Consider the following 19,894-nt stretch of genomic DNA (forward strand, 5'->3'; position numbering starts at 1 on the left):
GTATGAAACTAGTGTGTGTGTCATTCCTTCGGAGCCACCGACAGTGCTTGGTATCTCCCTTTGCAAATACTACAATACCATCACCTGCTAGTGTTTTAAAATTCACTGCGCTTTGCAACGGGAGCATACTATTCCTTGTCGGTTCCAGAAATCATTTGCCGCTATATTGTGATGGCAAAGCACAAGGAAGGAGCAGAGTGCACTCCAAAAGGAGTTGCCGTATTTTTGCAGCTCTGAGACGCACCAAACATTGTAAAAATTTACGGTAAGGTCAGGATCGGGGTGTGAATTACTGAAATTCGGATTTGAAGTTTCGCTCCATGACAACACAGCCTGCGCTGCCACAAAGCCACACTTCAGGGCAAGGTTCTCGAGTACTCACACTTTCGCTATCTCCTGGGGAATTCCACCCTTTTTCCACCCCTGTGTGTTGAAGCTCCCTTCTCTCCTCTGCTGTCGGTTATTTTCCTCCTCTGCGTCGGTCACCATTTTGCATTTAGCAGTTAATAGTGCACATGGTGCTACCAAAGTTGAACTTGGGTCACGATAAGCTGTGATCAACGGCCCAGTTCTCATCTTGGGAAACAGTAAAGCAGTCATTGGCTTAAGTTAGGACATGGACAAGTAGTTTATACCATAATGGATGCTGTTTTGTACACATTTGGTGGTCGTGTATGCAGTTATTTTCATGGGTTACACGCGCATATTATTTTTTTTCTTGCTTGACTGTTCTGAAACAGGATGCGGGTTGGCAGGTTATATGGGAAAAACTGCAGCATTTCCTAGCCGGCTCCTTCAAATCTCGACTTAAGATAATGTTGCCAAACTTCTGTGCATGATCAAAAGGAAACTCACTGATGAAGTCTGGTATAAAACAAATTTGTTTTGCCAGCGAATCATAACAAATTTTGCAAGTGCCAAATATGGTTACCGGGTGTCAAGTGATCATTGAGGATATGAGAGCAGGCTTGGTCAAAGCATTTTTGAAGTGTTCTCTAAGGGTCGTAGGAAAGAGTAGTCAAACACTCCATATTCGCTCACTTTGTAATTCTTTAGCTTTCTGAGAACTCCCTTTTATAAGTGAACTTCACAAACAGGGTCATGAAGCATTCCAATGCAGAAATATTGAGTAAATAAAAATGACTGTTAGGAGTTCTTTGTTTCATCGTACTTGAAATCACCCTGAAGATCTCCCAAATCAAATGAAAAAGATAGCTTGTCATTAAATTTAGCCTCTGTGTTATTTTTTGCCATTTCTTAATAACTCTTATTTACTTTTTTTGTTTGTGCAGCATCAAGGACTTTAATTTCTGCATCAACTGCGAAATGTGACATCTCAAAGCAAGGATGCTTCCACCGATGTCAGCTATGTGACTATAAGACTGATGAACTATTTCTTCTGGAAGAACATGCCAGCGTCCATACTGGCGAGAAACTGTTTCATTGCCCTTTATGCCCTCAGAGCTTTCCACAGGAGCAGAGACTTAAAACCCACCTGCTCACCCACACAATCAAGACGCCATTTCAGTGCACTTCATGCTTTCGGAGCTTCTCGGATAAGGCTCACCTGAAAGACCACTTGCGCATCCATACGGAGGAGAAACCGTTTCATTGCCTTTTATGCCCTCAGAGCTTCTCACGAAAGTATGACCTGAAAGTTCACCTGCGCACCCACACAGGCGAGAAGCCATATCAGTGCCCTTCATGCTCTTGGGGCTTCTCAAAAAAATATCACCTGAAAGCACACCTGGTGACTCACACAAACGAGAAGCCATATCAGTGCCCTTCATGCTCTCAGAGCTTCTCGCGAAAAACCTCCCTGAAAGACCACCTGTGCAGCCACACAACCGAGAAGCCATATCAGTGCCCTTCATGCTCTCGGAGCTTCTCGCGAAAAACCTCCCTGAAAGACCACCTGCTCACCCACACAGGCGAGAAGCCATATGAATGCCCGTCATGCTCTCAACGCTTCTCGCGCAAGTCCTGCATGAAAGCCCATCTGCACACCCACACAGGTGAGAAGCCATATCAGTGCCCTTCATGCTCTCAGAGCTTCTCGCGAAAGACCTCCCTGAAACAGCACCTGTACAGCCACACAGGCGAGAAGCCATACCAGTGCCCTTCATGTTCTCGGGGCTTCTCACAAAAGCAACACCTGAAAGCGCACCTGGTGACTCACACAAGCGAGAAGCCATTTGACTGCCCTTCATGCCGTCAGAGCTTCTCACGAAAGAGCAACCTGAAAGTCCACCTGCGCATCCACACAGGCGAGAAGCCATATCAGTGCCCTTCATGCTCTCAGAGCTTCTCATACTTGAGCACCTTCAGGAGACACATGAGGCGAGAAGCCATTTTAGTTCCCACTCTACCTTCAGAGATTCTCGTTCAGAAATGCCCTGAAGATACACAAGTGCATTCATACAGGTGACCGGCCATAAAGTTGCACCGTCTGCTCCAGGTCCTCATCACTTGAACAGACTTCAGAGAGCACAGCACCATGGTGCTGTTATATAGGTCAACAATCTCGTTCAACTAGAGTCTGAATTACAAAATATACATATGTGTAGTATGTTACATAGTGTTCTACTGCATCAGGTAGCACAAGTGTCTCTACATACTCCTGAGAGCAAGCTTTAACTTGAGCCAAACTCCGATGCCGCCTATTCAAATACATGTAAAACGCAGAAACGCTTTTCTGAATAACCAGTGGGTCGATTATAATGAAATTTGTTACAATTGGAGAGAAAAAGTTAAATTCTGGTGATTGCTGGAAGCATAGTTTTGGTTGAAGGCCTGAATGTTGATGATGATATTTAGTGTTTAATGGCGCAAGGGCCAAGTGTGACCAAAGAGCGCCAAGACAATGGTGATGAACACTGAATGGACTAATGGCTGATGTTACGTGGCTGTAGAGAGGCCTAAAACTGAGAGCAATAAGTTGCATAAAATACACAAGGAATAAAAATGTGAAAATGACTAAAGTAGGGTATGTTATAAGTATAGGATGTACAACAACAGTGTAATAGCGTTAGATGAATAAAAATGAACAGGTGAATGTTGTTGACGAATAGCACAATAGCCTCAGCGGGTCCCTTGAGTACAAGGGCCTGGAGGCATCTGCTATAACATAGGTTCACATCGCAACCATGGCCTCTCGCAAGAGGCCGTGTTACGAATTTCTTGGACAGAAAACGTGGAGCGTGTCAACGTCGTTTAGAAAGGCTAAGGTAGACTGCATGTGAAATAGGGGTTCTTCTCTGCCTAGAAACAGTGCCAGGTGAAGTGGTATATACTGACTGTATGCTAAAGGGAAGTGTTTTTTCCTCTCGACTTGTGTTTCGCGGCATTCTAGGAAGACATGTTGAACACTGAGTGTCTGCCCACATCTACTACACATTGGACGTTCACCGTCGCTCAACAAAAAGCTATGTGTACCGTAAGTGTGCCCTATTCTGAGACGACAGAATAGGACATCACTTCGTCTGGACTTGGTCAGTGATGGCCAGTATCCTAAATGTGGCTTAACTATGTGGAGTTTATTAAGGGTTTCAGCGTCCCATTTATGCTGCCAGTAGTTTCTGAGTTTTTTCCGTAAGTATGGCTTTAGGTCTGAGACCGGAACGGCTACGGACATGTTTCAAGCTTTTGTGTCTAAGGAGGTAGCAATTCGGTCTGCCAGGACGTTAGAAGGCCTGAATGTTATAACAGGAATTTACAAAGATGGTCCAGCATGAAAAAAATTGGAGCTAGAACTTCATAAATTTTTAGCTCTGTACCTGGAATAGATATCATAGCTCAGTAAGCTGCATAAGTTAGACCTTTCAAAGCGGACAAATTTGATGTATGAATTTATTTCTTTTGTTAATTTCTTACACTATTTACGGGGACCTTTCAAATGTCCTACTCACTTATTTTTTACTTATTTATTTACAAATGCTGCTATCTCATTTAGAGACATAGCAGAAGTGGGTTACATACTAACTTATGAACACAAAAATGTCAACTAACATGGTTAGGCAGTTCTTTCCGAAATTGATTAGTCGGCAATAAACGCAGAGAACCATCTAAATTATTCCATAATTCAGCAGAGTGGGGAAAAAAAGAAAATTATTATTGCAATGAAGAGAGCTATGTTTAATGGGTGAATACGTCGGGTTACTTGCTCAGTAGGTGTGATTAGCAAGGTAGGCGCTGCCAGATTTGAAGATGGGAATGATGTTAGCTTATTTCCAAACCTGGGGAACTGTCAACGTCTCAAGAGATTTGTCAAATATAACTGTCAAGTACCGGGCATTCCCTTCTGAGTATCGCTGTAAAAATTTCTTTGGCACTTCGTCAGCTCCAGAACGTCTTGTAGTATCAATTGTTAGTAATAAGTTGTGAACACCAACGTAAGTTATAATGAGAGCACGAGGGCCTGGTAAAGTGTTGTTGATGCAAAAAGGACGATCGACGCCATCGTCCTGACAAAATACAGACTGAAAATAAGCCTTGAAAGTTTCGAAAATGCTCAAAGGAAGGGTGATCGTTAATGATCAATGATGAAGTGTCATGAGCAGCTGGAAGCACTGTTTTCCAAAACTTCAATAAGTTTTCTTTCAACAATGATGATAACATGGTGTCGAAATAAAAGTGCCTGGCTTCGTGCATTTTGCTTTTTAATTTGGACAGAAGCAGGTGCAGTATTCAGCATTGGTTGCTCTGACTGACATTTTTACGTTTCTTAAGCCTCTTGATGCCCCTGATAAGATGAATAATGTCCCTATTATACCAAGGCTGCTTCGGGTTGCATTTCACACACTTCTTGGGAACAAACTGCGAGATGCATTTCTTAACAATGTTGCAAAACATATCAAACAACTTGTCCACACTGCAAAGGCTGCTACATTGTGGAAAAGCGTCAGAAGAGGATGCTAGAATATTACCAATAGAATTGTCATCAGCATGGGAAAAATTATTGACAATCTGAAAATCAAGTCTATTGCACTCACAAGTGACATCAACCTTCAGCAGAACTCCCTTGTGATCGGACAGGCCTTCTATGATTTGGCAGTCCTATCCATTTAGTAGTGACCTTTGGTCGACAGCGGCAAGTAGTTGCTCAGGGGATTCAAGCGATGGCTCAGGCAGGCCATAGATTATTACGCTGTTCCGACGTGATCGGTTTTCTAAATCGTAATTTTTTCTGCCCAGCAGTTCGATGGCTTTTCTAAGGCCGTCGACTGTTTCTTCTAGAGTATACACACGCTGGTCGATGCCAGCGGCGGCCAACGCCCACGCTTCTATTTTCGAGATCCTATCTTCAAATGCATCAATTTTAGCGGTCAGACTTACTAAATCTTGGCTTATTCGTGCTTGGCCTTCTAGCAGTTCCGTGAGCATATGTTCAGTTTTTGTGTATGGGCCAGGGTTTGACTCTACATCACCCGACATAATTAGCAATATTCTCAAGGAATGCAGCAAACAAAAGAGGTACACAAAACACACTCTGGGTCTGGCAGCAGCAGCAAACAACGATCATCACTTCTGAAGCAATGTACACGGTGTCTATTGCTTACCTGCAAGATGAAGCAAGCAACGTTCAGACAGCCGTTCGCCATGCTGCTACCGGACCCGCTGAAGAGCAGAAGCCGCGAGTCTGGCTTTATATCTTCCTGTGACCACGTGAGCGTTGCAGCAGTAGTCCGCCATCCACTGTTCGACCAGCACCGATGAAGTTCGTCGTCGTCAATAAGCAGGTTCTCGTGTGATACGAAATCACACGTGCCGTTGAAGGTGGAATCCAAGTTCACATGTACCGGAATGCCACGCAACCGACAAATGGAAAAAGCATAGTCCTCCGCATAGTGGCGGTCGAAGCAAGCAGAGATGTGCAAGATGAAGCAAGCAAAGTTCAGACAGCTGTTCGTCATGCCGCTAGCAGACTCACTATTATTCGCATATTTTAACGCCTTGTATAATACGTCAATTGTGTCCACTTTATAGATGTCCTACTTGTGGAATTTTACAGAATTGTGATATTTTTCATTGCTCAGTTAGATGTAAACTCTATAGTTTCGTTTTCTGAAAATTCGTGATTTTCAACAATTGTTAATAAAGGACTGGTGGCCTAAATCAAAAATTCACTACCAACAGTCACTAGATTCTATTTCCTTTATATGCAACAAGCCTCATGAGGTTTGGGGCTGTAGTTGTCAAGAAAAACGATTTTTCCTTTCCCATACATTTATATGGGAGCCCCCAAGCTCAAGCTTGCTCTTAAAGGGTCCCTGAAACACTTTTGCAGGGTCACCATATTTCTTTTCTCAACATGTTATCAAACACAGAGCAAAAGGAATTATGTGAAATGACCCACATAAAGCCGTAGCAGAGAAAAAAAATCAAAATAAAGTTAAACTTTAAAAGAAGTCGGCAAAAACAGCTATTTGCTTTGTTATATTGTGGCTTTTCATTAGTCGAAAAGTAATCGATGTTTATTCGTACCTCACAAATTACTGTTTGCATGCCCCAACAAACTATGTATGTTTATTGTAATCATTATTGTTACTCTACAGATGTCTTAATGATGTGTTCTTTAGGCTCTGTTTTTTTTTTCAGTATTCTTTTTGGTACGTATGAACTTGTTCTCTTAGACCAATTCATGTATTTGTTGGCTCTCTGTTCTGGTCTACATGGTTCATCGTGGATTCTGTTGATCTTATTCTATTTGTGCCTTTATTTTTTTTACAAATGGGTACTTTTTTAGAGGAATTGATAGTTCAGTAAGCTTTCCACTGTCTATTTTGCCAGAGCACCAAATAAATGCCAGTGTTTGTTGAGTATTCATTGTCTGTTCTTGATATTTCAATAATTTATTGACAGCATGCATATAGGGATGTTAGCACTTTATTGTATCTGGGGCTGCAAAAGAAGTTAAGTGACGGCAGTTGGAAATTCATTATTAGCACAGAAAGAACCTGCTATAAGTAACATAAGTAATTTAAGGTTTGAGTCGAATGTCAAGTCCACTATGCTTAATTCCTTCCTACATTTTAACTAATGTACCAGCATTTCTATAAGCACTAGTGTGACATATCTTTGTAGAAATATTTCTGTAAACTTTATATATTGAATTGGCTGATGAACCTGCACTGTGTAATACATCTGTGTGCAGAAGGCAAGAAATTGGGCCAATCCTGTTTTTAGAAATTTGAAAAGATTCTTTCTGAATCGCAGTTGTGCCAGTCTCTCATCAGGAGTTACCTCACCGACAAAATTATGCACAGGACATGCTTTTAAAATAATAAATACCAGGTTTTATTGTTTTGATTAAGGGTGTGCAAATATTTGATATGTTAACGTAGGCGCTTTGTCAATACTACTATTTTCTAATAGTCTTCAAACACTTAAAACATTACCTGTGCACTAATAAACCTCAAAGTGAAGCAAAAGTCTGACAAATGTCACCCCCATGGGCATAGTATAGGCATAAAACAGGAGAGTGTGCATAGTAGAGGAAGTATACACTTCTGAGGTAGCTAGACTTTCCTGTCTATACAGAGATCATTTGCACTCTCTGAAGAGCCCTTTGTATGCGAGTGATTTCCTCATTTGTTCCTAGTGATCCGTTAGTGCTTTTAGTAAACTATGCTACATAATGTGATGTAATTACAGGAGCTTGCGAATGGAATTAACACTTGGAATGTGTACATTGTTTTACGCATATTTTGACAATAGCTGTGCATTCTTCAAAAACAGTTTGGAACATATCCTACATTTGTTTCAATTCTGGCACTATTCGATTTGTATTTCATTCAGTATGCAAAAATTACTTCTGTATAGGGCGACAATGTACCTTCATGTCATTAGAGGTCTTATCCACAACCTCGATGACATTAAAGAACTCTTACACAAACATAACCCAAAGATGCTGTGTGTTCAGGGGACACATCTTAAATGCACACAAACAAACTTTCTTTGTCAATACGCCATCTACCGTAAAGACCACAATGAGGCGAATACCTCGTCTGGCGGTGTAGCAATAGTTTGAAACTTTATCATAAATTACTTTATTACGATATTTTAGATATATCAAGCATTAGCAAGGAAATATCGTCCACAGTCATTTTCAGAAGTTGCTGTAGACAAGTCCGTAGCATGTTACCAGGTCGCCCTTCAGACGCCCCGCCCCTTGAGGCAGTGTCAATTCGAGCAATTCTTTCTAATAAATTGATCACTCTATGTTCCTTATACATACCCCCTAATTTTCATTTGGAAAAAAGTGATTTTTATAACCTAATTGACCAGCTTCCGGACCCTTACATACTCGCAGGCGATTTTAATGCCCACCACACCATGTGGGGACACTTGCGATGTGACGCGAGAGGTCGTTTCATTGAAAATTTTCTTGTGAACTCTGGTGCATGCCTCTTCAAAAAGAAGGAGCCAACTTATTATAATCATAATAATTCATATTCATCAATAGACCTGTCTATCGGCTCGGCTTCAATTTTCCCGGACTTGCAATGGCATGTAATAAAAAATCCCTATGGAAGTGACCACTTCCCTGTAATGTCAAATTCAATGCCTCAACATGAATGCCCCCTACATACACCACAGTGAAAACTAGCCTCTGCCGAATGGAATGATTTTAAGGAAGCAACTTACTTATAACGAGATCTTATCACTGATTTTAACATAGGCAAAGCAGTAGCATATTTTACTTGTTTTATAATCGACGCAGCTGAAAAGTTCATTCCCCAAACACAAGGTCTCTCTTGTAAAAGACGGGTACCCTGGTGGAATGAACAGTGCAGACTGGCACGAAAGAAACAAAACAAAGCGTGGGGTTTGCTGCGTCGCTCCCCGACTGCAGAAAACCTCATAGAATTTAAGCTGACAGTCACAAGGAGGGCGCACACGGAGACAGGCAAGGAGGGCTAGCTGGGAGAGGTTTCTCTCGGGCATCACTTCCTACACCCAAGAGTCCAAAGTTTGGAATGGTGTAAGAAAGATAAAGGGGCAACAAATCCACCCTCTGCCCTTAGTGGACTACCAAGGGACTACCTTGGAGCACCAGGCGAACGCTCTGGGCGAACACTTCGAACATGTATCAAGCTCCACACATTACACAAAATCATTCCTCAAATATAAACACTTAGCTGAACTTAAGACACTTGATCGTAAATGCTGTCCGGATAAACCATATAACCGTCCTTTTAACATTGCCGAACTTAAAGCTGCATTGAGCACATGTAGAAGCTCAGCACCGGGAGCTGATAGAATCATCTATGACATGATTAAGAACTTACACGAAGACACAATAATGACACTTCTGGCACTTTTCAATTCTATCTGGGCTGCCGGATACCTCCCATCCTCATGGAAGGAAGCGATTGTTATTCCCGTCTTCAAGCTGGGCAAAGACCCTTCTTGACATAAAACTGTTTACAGCGCAAACACATGCAACCACAAAGTAAGGGACAGGACATGTCCTGTCCTGTCCTGTCCTGTCCCTTACTTTGTGGTTGCATGTGTTTGCGCTGTAAACAGTTTTATGTCAAGTATGCACCAACTCGCCCAGAAAGAAGTTTTAACAAAGACCCTTCCTTGGCAGCAAATTATCACCCGATAGCTCTTACAAGTTGTCTTTGTAAGCTATTCGAAAAAATTATTAATTGTAGACTAATACATTTCCTTGAACTGAACAATATGCTTGATCCCTATCAGTGTGGCTTCAGAGAAGGGCGGTCCACGACTGATCATCATGTACGCATTGAAGCAAATATCCGCAATGCATTTCTACATAAACAGCTCTTATCGATATTCCTCGATATGGAGAAGGCGAACGACACGACGTGGCGATACGGGATCTTGCGAAACTTGTCTCGGATGGGCATCCGTGGAAATATGCTAAACATAATAGAAAGCTATCAGTCCAAACGCACCTTCCGCGTGAAAATTGGCAATGTATTGCCGCGACCTTTTACACAAGAAAATGGTGTACCTCATGGAGGTGTGCTTAGCTGCACACTCTTTATCGTGAAAATGAACACCCTTCGTGCTTCGTTACCGCCAGCCATATTTTATTCTGTTTACGTAGATGATATACAAATAAGTTTCAAATCCTGCAACCTTGCAGTGTGTGAGAGGCAGGTACAACAGGGCTTGAACAATGTATCGAAATGGGCAGACGAAAATGGATTTGAAGTGAACCCGAACAAAAGTTCTTGCCAGCTTTTCACAAGAAAGAGAGGCCTCGTTGCAGATCCCAATATCGAAATGTATGGCCAGCAAATCCCTATGAACAAAGAGCACAAGTTCTTAGGCATCATACTTGACTCTAAACATTTATTCCACACATAAGGTATCTCAAGGTGAAATGCTTAAAAACAATGAACTTATTGAAAATTTTATCCCATACAACATGGGGCAGCGACAGAAAATGTTTGATGAATCTTCACAAAAGGCTCATTCGATCACGATTGGACTACGGTGCCGTGATTTATCATTCTGCAGCCCCGAGCGCGCTAAAGATGCTAGATCCGGTTCGCCATTTAGGAATTCGACTGGCCACTGGCGCTTTCAGAACAAGTCCCATTGAAAGTTTGTATGTCGAATCAAATGAGTGGTCACTCCATCTCCAGAGAACATACATCAGTCCAACATATTTCCTGAAAGTCCACTCTAATCCTGAACATCCGTGTTTTAATACCCTTAACGATATGACATATGATACACTCTTTCGTAATCGTTCCTCTGTAAGACAGCTCTTCTCACTTCATGTGAGGGAGCTTAGTGTTGAAATGGATGTCCCAATCCTCAACACCGCCTAATGCCTCCAGCTAAGCTGCTGCCTCCTTGGGAGTGGCAGATGATACAATGCGATATATCTTTCCTGCAAGTTACAAAACACGCTGCAGAGATTGAAATCCAAATGCATTTCCGGGAACCCCAATACAAACACTCCTGCACGGAGTTCTACACAGGCGCATCGAAGCCACATGAGGGGGTGTCCTATGCAGCCGTCGACCCATCCTTTTCGGAATCCGATGTACTGCATCCGGAAACAAGCATCTTTGCGGCTGAGGCCTACGCACTACTTTCGGCTGTAATGCATATAAGGAAAACAAAAATCAAATAATCTGTTATATATACGGACTCCCTAAGCGCTGTGAAGGCTTTGATGTCATTTTGTAAGCACAAAAATCCAGTAATCAATGAACTATATTCCGTCCTGTGTAAAGCATATATATGTAACCAGCATGTCATCATATGCTGGGTGCCGGGTCATAGGGCCATCGAAGGTAACGTTCTGGCGGATCAGATGGCCGCATCAATTGCATCGTATTCTGTTCATCCTACTGCTGCAGTCCCTGTTACAGATCTAAGGCCCTTCTTGCACAGGAAACTGCGAAACTACTGGCAACGCTTGTGGGACAGGGAAACAAATAATAAGCTGCACGTAATAAAGCCACTATTAGGGTTCTGGCCTTCTGCAATAAAATCACGCCGGACAGATGTCCTATTCTGTCGTCTTAGAATAGTACACACATTTGGCACCCATAACTTTTTACTCACTGGAAATGACCCTCGGAATCTGCCACAGGTTGGAACCTGTGGCAGATGCGGGGAGAGGCTGACTGCTCCACGTCCTCCTGGAGTGTCAGAAAGCCGAATCTGAGAGAAGGAGACATTTTTCCTTAGCATACCGTCAACACATTCCTCTTCATCCCGTACTGTTTCTCGGTCCAGAACCGCTTTTTATTACAAACAGTGTCCTAGGTTTCCTCAAAGATGTTGTCCTACACGTTATTAGTCCCACACATTCATAGCGCTTCCTCTCTTGAGAGGATGCCGCTGTGATAGTCATACTGTATAGCACATACCTCCAGGCCTTTGTGTTTCAAGGGCTCTGGCGAGTCAGTAGTGCACCAGGTAATTTTACCAACTCACATATCTTTTATAATGCATCATTCTCTTACGATGGATTTTATTGCTCATAGAACATGTTATTATCATTGACATAATCTTATAACAGATAGATTTTACGCACTCTAGAGCGACTATTTTTAAGGCCCCTTTACAGCCACCTCACATCAACCTCATTGAACTCATAACTACATTGCGAATTCATCAACACTAACATGGCGCTCTTTGGCCATACTTGGCCCTTGCGCCAATAAAAACCAAACATTCATTCATTCATTCGAGTCCAGTATTAGGGTAAACGCAAGTACAAGGGGACAGGACCTGGCCATGTCGCCTTGCGTGTGGTATCAGGGGATGAACAGAAGCGCAAATGTGAATGGTCTGCACGGCGCAGCCACCTGGTGACAGAGTTCAACCACACACAGTAGCAGTAACAAAATGTAATCTTCTTTGCTGCTGGTGTAATTGCTTTGCTGGAGTATAATTGTTAACACATTGTTTTTGTAAATGTTTAAAATGTTTTACACTTGGTTGGAGCAATATTAGCTCTTTCTTTGGCTGGTTAAGCTCTGCGCCAACGGGTGGCTGGACCATGGAGACCGATCAAGCAGCTCACGTATGTCTACGCTAAAGTTCCTTCATCAACTTGAGTTTATGCCTCCATCGTTCTGTCAAAATATTCAGGTAGTGTGTGATTACCGGAATACCAGACACTTTCTGCGTTACGACAGAATGCTCGCAACGCACGCCGCTTCGTAGCTCTCGCTTGGGGTCGACAGCCAAGCGGCTAGCGGAGAGGTTTCTCGCGGGCGGGGGCGGGCTCCAAAACAACCGGAAATGGATGATGTGACTTCGCATTGTGACGCAGAACCAGTGAATGCGCAGCTTAGCCCCGATCGCTCGGCAAACGAGTTGAGGAGGAAAAGCATGGCTAGGGAGGAGGGTAACTTGTAATCGCTTGTAGCTCCATTAATACGTAACACTTCACTTAAATTGTGGTGCAAATGTTTCACTTAAGCTGTACCCTACGCGTGTACAAAATCTGTTCAAACCGTTTCAGGGGCCCTTTAACATCTCCTAGTTATTATGTTATAGTTATTGAATTTTTAAACACATTTTGTTATAGTTATAGTAACAAAAATGTGTTTGTTTTATTACGGCTGGATTGATACCAATGATGGTACTCACTAGTGACTTAGGCATACAGCTTCATAGTAGGTATAGTTGAGTCGCTTGTTTTATGACATTTCATTTGATATATATAATATTATAGTGTGCAGTATAGCGAGATCACTGAAGTGCACATTGTATTTCACTTGTGCTCACTAGGGACTCAAGCTTATCAGTTTGGTGTATAATGCAATTAATTGTTATTTCATGAGAAATTTAGTGTTATTAATTTTAATGAAGCATTTGCATAGCTTTGCAGTGAAGCATAATAAAGTTGAAAGTGGCCACTTTGATGGAACATCGTGTGTGTCCTTTAGTTAAACACATGTGCACACTCTGTCCCCAGTCAGGGTACAAGCACCGAGATGTCTAATAACTGTACTGGCAGCCATTCAGAGCTGTTTTTATCACTGCTGTGGCAATTTGCGGCCTTCCTGACAGTTACGTTTTCCCGGCTGGTATGGCATTTACTTGCATAATGATCGCACTTGCGTAATGATCGTACCCCTGAATTTTGTCGTCAAAATTAGATTTTTTTCTTTCCCTTGTAATGATCGCACCTCGCACTTGCTGCAGCGATATGTCGTGTGCCAAGTCAAACTAAGGATGATCGCGCTTACCATCTGTCGAATGCTACGCAAACGACTCTTCCAAGACATACCAAGCGGTCCGCACGCACCGAATATTCTTAAGCAGATGCCTCATTTCATTCCTTTCAAAACTTTCCGCACTTCCATAAAAAAAAAAGCTACAACCAAACTTGCGTTGGCTTTATTATTTGTAGGCTTTTAAAGTGTTGTGGTCAACAACCACAAAAAAGGCGCCTTTCGGTTCTTCTTGTCTGCACTCGTGGGTACGCAACAAATGGCAAGCAGCAACGATAGTGGCCACGTTTACAGTGATACATTAGAAGTGTACCCTATTCATACACGGACGCTTGTAACACAGATAAGATATTCCCCCACCCTTAGCGGAAACGTGCCGTATTAGGATAGTAGTGAAGACAAATGCCAGAATTTCTGCTTCATACCCACCATGTGTTTCTATGTCACTGGCAGCTAAGCATGCCCATCTCTGTTTCTGTCCCCGCAAGTGGACATGGCTACGTTATTGCCACAGACCTGCTGATATTAACAATACTATTCATTACTGATACGGAAGAAACTGTTTCAATGCGCATAATGTACTTGGGAAAAATAATAAATCTCGTTCGGCGCGTGCGGCTTGCTCCGCCGCCCTCCATTTTTGTTTTGGTGCCCCGCGCTATTACAACAGCAGCCGCCTGTTTGTTGACTTATTTTCATCCCACATCAAATGCGGGATGAAAAATTTTTTTTCTTTTCTCAGGTAATTTAAACCGTGTAATGATGGCACCCCTGAATTTGCGTCAATTTTTTTTACAGTAAAGTGTGATGATTATGCGAATAGGTACGGTACTTTTTTTCTTTTCAGGTTCTCGAAAAACGTATCTGTGGGTTTTAGTGTATTACAGCAAAGTAAAAAAACTAGCCATTTTGTTATATCTTATAAAGGAAGAGAACTGAAAAGGTAAACGAGCACACATTAACTGCCTTTCAAGATGCCTTGAGACAAGTATCTTCGAAGGAGATTTTTCGACAAAACGAGGCAGAGCAGCATACAACATCTTGTTAAAGAAATTCTCAGCTGTTTATGCGCAACATTTCGTACATAAGAAAACAAACCACAAAGCTTATCGAAAACCTTGGACGACCAAAGAGCTTCTAAAAAAAATTAAGAAAAGAGATAAGCTTTATGCCAGGTTCATAAAATCTCGGATCGGCGAGGATCTAAAATCCTTCAAAATTTTTAGAAATAAATTAAATAAAGAGCTAAGAAATGCAAAAAATCGCTATTATTTACGTACTTTTTCTTCATGCGAGGGACAAACAGAGAAGATGTGGAACAAGTTAAATGAACTAATGGGACGTAAACAGAACACTGAACCTATAAAGAAAGTTTCTGTAAATGGATGCATTTTAACCGGAGATAACTTAGTTAACGCATTTAATTATTACTTTACAGACACTGGTTCCCATTTATCACTAAGCCCACCATGTACATTTCAATTCCCTGCAACTATGGACACTATTTTTTTTCCAAGCGACAACACCTACCGAGGTTTGTTCAGTTTTTCTCAAACTGAAAAATTTATGTAGCGGCGATGCTGATGGCCTCCAAATAAGACCTATCAAACACGCCATTTGTGACATTGCACCTGTGTTAGCTTATATTTAAACCTTTTGCATAACATCAGGTACTTTTCCTGAAAAAATGAAAATTGCAAAAGTAATTGTGTTATATAAGAAAGGTGACAAGCTTGATTGAAAAAATTACAGTCCGATATCTATTCTCCCGCAGTTTTCTAAAGGTCTTGAAAAAATCATTCTTAACCAATTGACATCTTTCAGCAATAAACATAAACTAATAACAGACGCTCAATACGGTTTTCAACAAGGTAAATCAACAGAATTAGCACTAGTATCACAGAAAGAATGTATACTGCAGAACCTCGAAAGTAAGTCACTCGTAATTGGTCTATTCATAGATTTCACAAAAGTGTTCGACTGCATAAACCATGACCTCCTAATACTTAAGCTTGAAAGATATGGCATCAGGGGCCTTCCTCTTCAGTTACTGACATCCTACCTTAGAAATTGACAGCAATATGTGGCTATAAACACTAGCATATCATCTACACGAAAAATACAAACAGGTGTCCCTCAGGGAAGTATCCTTCGCCCATTTTTGTTTAACATCTCCATAAACGACATAGTTCTTATCCACCTAAAAGCAAAATTCATAAGCTACGCAGATGATACGAGTGTTTTTTTTTATCAAACAACTCTTTTACAGGCCTCATTGGTGCAGCGAACAACCTATTAACCCATCTCTCAAAATGGAGCCAGGACAACTTTTTAAAAGTAAACTCGAGTAAAACACAAGCAGTCATCTTTAAAACAAGAGGTACATGTCCTCCATTGACCCACAACATATTTTACAACTCTGAGAAAATAGAGGTTGTTTACACGGTAAAAGTACTTGGCGTATATTTTACCGACACGTTGCAATGGGACGCTCACGTGGATTTTGTACTGCAGAAACTGAGCCGCGTAACAGGTATACTACATCGAAATCGCTACCTTTTACCAACGTCAGCTAAATTGATCATTTGTAACGCACTGTTTGCCTCGCATGTAAATTATCGCCATCTTGTATGGGGCACGACATCAGCTTCCAATCACTTTAAAATACTATTGATGCAAAAAAAGATAATACGCCCTATCGCAAATGTGCCATACAACTCGCACACTGAGAGTCTTTTTACCGAGTACAACATAACAAAAAGTCATCATCTGTACAAACAAACCCTCCTACGCACCTACTACTTTCAGGTAAAAAATAGAAGGAACCTAATTACAAATATAGCAAACTTAAAAGAGAATACACCCACATATGGGACGTGCAGCCATGAAAATTGGCTCATACCCTTTTTGAGGACAAATTACGGCCATCAAATGGTCGAAAGTACCTTGCCACGGCTACTAAATTCTTACCTAGAAGCCGGCATTGACATCCATGCCTTGACACCATCGGAGCTCATCTCTCTGGTGAAAACTACCATTTAAATCACCATGGTTCCGTGAAACCATATGTATTCAATGAAATAAATGTAATTTATTTGATGTAATTCACTGTTCTTTATTTTTTTCATTTCTGAAAGTGTTGTTTGCCATCGGTCTGCCAATATGTAAAGGGGGCCAGGGACCACTCAAGCTGCCAATAAGCAGCTTTTACCTTGGCCCCCTCCATTTGCTTGTAAATGGGCACAAATAAAATGAAATGAAATGAAACTGGAACAAGGATTCTAAATGCATCTGCAATAAGCTTTGCCGACCTAAAATTAGCTCCACTATAATATATTCAATCTTGCAATCCGCCATGTGACGATCATTCCTAATATATGCCAACATCCTATTAATGAGAGTTGCGAGTCCTTTGCCATGCTCATTATCCTTAACTTCTGCTTTGAAACGTGTTAAGGTCACGCTAGACATCAGTGTTTCCTGTAACATAACCTGAGGATTCACACCACGCGTTCTAACAAACTACTGCAGGGATGCCTTCTTATTATTGGACCTCCTGCAAATCCACTGCCAAATACTAAATGGACTAATAGAGCCGTCTTGATCATGTAAATTTGGTGAACTTGTTTTGAGCTTAAAGGGACACTAAGGACAAATATTAAGTTAAGCTAAAGTAATAGATTAGTGCTCGAGAATCACTTAGTGGAATGCCTAAGTTCTGATAATAAGGGTTTCGGGAATTATGCTGAAATTGTCCTGTTAGGTGACAAGAATGCCCACGCACAGGATCTAGATGGCTATACCGACAACAACAAGAAGTCAATACTAGATGTTTGTGAGCAACAAGCAGACCACGGGGGAATTGGGAAACCGGCAATCGACATTACTGCCTGATGACAGAAGGAATTTATGATAAGATGAGAGAAATGGTCATTGACGAGGAACGGTATAGTAGCATAGGAAGTGACCATAAACACGTCATTCTGAAACTGAGATATGCAGTTGCGAAAGATAGCAAGGAGAAGAAAATGTCCAGTTCAAATTCGAACGCTGAACAAATAATTATAGCCACAAGAGTCTAGGAAGAACTTGGCAAATTGCCAAGCAGTGGGTGGGAATATAGTGAGCTTCCAAATGTAATAAGAAATGCGGAAAGAGAAGCAGCAATTCATTGGAAAGGAAAAAGAGTAACAGAAAAGCTGGTCGAACAGAGAGATACGAGAAGCGTTCGCCGAAAAACAGAAAGCATCCCGAGAGCACAGGCAGGCAAAGGCGCAGTTGCCGCACGAAAGTAGCCAGTAAATGGGAAATATACCGGGAGAAAAAGTCAGTGGTTCCAATACTGGTGCAAGCAATGATAAAAGGTGAAAGTGAACGTTGGTTGTCGGAAAGACGGGAGAAAAAGAAGGCCGCAACTAGAATATTTTGGCACCACATAAACTTATTAGGTAGGAAGTCTGAAACAATACAACATATCCTAGAGGAAGATGGAAACAAATTGGAAGGGAACGCGGCATTAAATTGCCTCGGAAAAATAACAGCCGAATCTTTCCAAGGCAATGGTGAGGTTTTACTTGAGGAAAGAAAGAGCATGAAAGAGAACCAGATGGAAAAGGAGCTGGTGCTGACAAATTTCAGCTGGAACAAAGCCCAAGAAAAAATTCCGAAGCCAACAGCCACAGGGCTAGACAAAGTTCCCGTTAGGCTGATTAATCAACTAGGTCCAAAAAGCAAAAAAAACTCTGTGGAAAGCAGTAGAAAAAAGTCTAAAAGATAGATGAATACCAGACAGCTGGCGACAAAGTAAAATAAATATAATTTATAGAGGTAAGGGGGAGAAATATAGAATTCACTCGTATAGACCGTTGACCATTACATCCGTAATATGCAGGTTAGTAATGCAGGCAATTAAATTAAAGCTGGAAGAATGGGCAGAGATTAATGGCATATTAGAGGAACTTCACGATGGCTTAATAATGTATAGGCATCTGGATTGTAATTTTTTATCCGTGCTCAGTCTATTGAAGTCTTCAGAGTAGAAAAGAAACAGTTGTATGTGGCGTTTTTAGAAATTGCAGGAGCGACAACGTAGGCCGCAACATTTTGTGGGATATTCTCGAAGGGGAAGGCTTAGGTGACAATTGTCTAGAGCTTTTGAGAGAGATTTACCTAGAAAATACCGTTTGCATCGAATGAGAAGGAATGAGGAGCAAGGAGAAAGTTGATATCAACAAGTGACTGAGGCAGGGGTGCCCATTATCCCCACTGCTGTTTATGATGTACACGGTGAGGAGGGAAAGAGAGCTAGAAAGAAGTCATATCGGGTTTAATCTCTCATACAAACAGGCCGGTACAGTAGTAGAGCAGCAGCTTCCAGGTTTGTTTTATGCGGACGACATTGTGTTACTAGCTAACACACAGAGTGACATGTAATGTCTGGCTAATTCTATGGAAGGGAAGGCGATAAGTTATTTCTAAAATGTAGCGTTAAAAAATGGGGTGTTACAGTATTCATTGAAAACAGCGAACAGGCAGTGACAATACCGTGCCAGGAAATATCTTGCGTAAATGAATACAAATATATCTTGGTATACAGATAAATAAAGGCAATAAATATATGGAAACAGGAAAAAAGAATAAAGTAAAGGGGAAGAGAAATGCGGCCATAATGAAACACAGAGGGCTATGGGGATACAATAGATACGACGTGCTGCAGGGTATGTGCAAAGGTGTAATGGTTCCAGGACTTACTTTTGGAAATGCGATTGTTTGCTTGAAATCAGGGCTACAATCAGGACTCGATGGCAACCAAAGGTCAGTGGGACTTCCGCATTGGGTGCTCACGGGAGGACAACAGATGAAGCTGTCCAGGGTGATATGGGCTGGACAAGTTTTGAAGTGAGGGATGCTCACAGAAAAATTAATCATGAAGAATGACTCAGGAATGTGGAAGAAAGTAAATGGGCTGGGAGAGTGTTGAGATATCTGTACAGGAAAAACATTGATTCACAGTGGAGGAAAAGAACTAGGAAGATTACCAGCAAGTATGCGGCCTGTGTGATGCGCAACACAGCTACAAAAAACGTCAAGCGAAAAGTCAGAGGCTGAAATAATCTTGTGTGGCGGCAATGGCAAAGAAACCTACCATGAGTAACTACTTAAGAGGAAAAAACGAAATCTGGAAAGAAATAATTTATGATATCTCAAAG

The 19,894-nt window shown here is 41.6% G+C and overlaps 2 protein-coding genes across 9 annotated transcripts in view; one reads left to right on the forward strand and one right to left on the reverse strand.

The window, feature by feature from the left end:
• LOC139048779 (uncharacterized) overlaps positions 1 to 19,894 on the reverse strand; it is a 193,125-nt gene that overhangs the window by 165,890 nt on the left and 7,341 nt on the right. The window lies entirely within an intron of this gene.
• LOC135896021 (gastrula zinc finger protein XlCGF57.1-like) overlaps positions 1 to 19,894 on the forward strand; it is a 43,943-nt gene that overhangs the window by 19,603 nt on the left and 4,446 nt on the right. For 6 of the 8 annotated variants that reach the window (XM_065424312.1, XM_065424309.2, XM_065424308.2 and 3 more), the window contains exon 4: positions 1,293 to 2,015. The exons of 1 other annotated variant lie outside the window; for it this stretch is intronic. In XM_065424312.1, the coding sequence (XP_065280384.1) occupies positions 1,293 to 2,015 (723 nt within the window). Of the gene's footprint in view, positions 1 to 1,292; positions 4,693 to 19,894 lie in introns of those variants that run through there. One more of the 8 variants, XM_070523378.1, reaches the window with a different exon arrangement.

This window comes from Dermacentor albipictus, chromosome 8 (genome assembly GCF_038994185.2).
Source record: "Dermacentor albipictus isolate Rhodes 1998 colony chromosome 8, USDA_Dalb.pri_finalv2, whole genome shotgun sequence".
NCBI classification, from domain to species: domain Eukaryota; kingdom Metazoa; phylum Arthropoda; class Arachnida; order Ixodida; family Ixodidae; genus Dermacentor; species Dermacentor albipictus.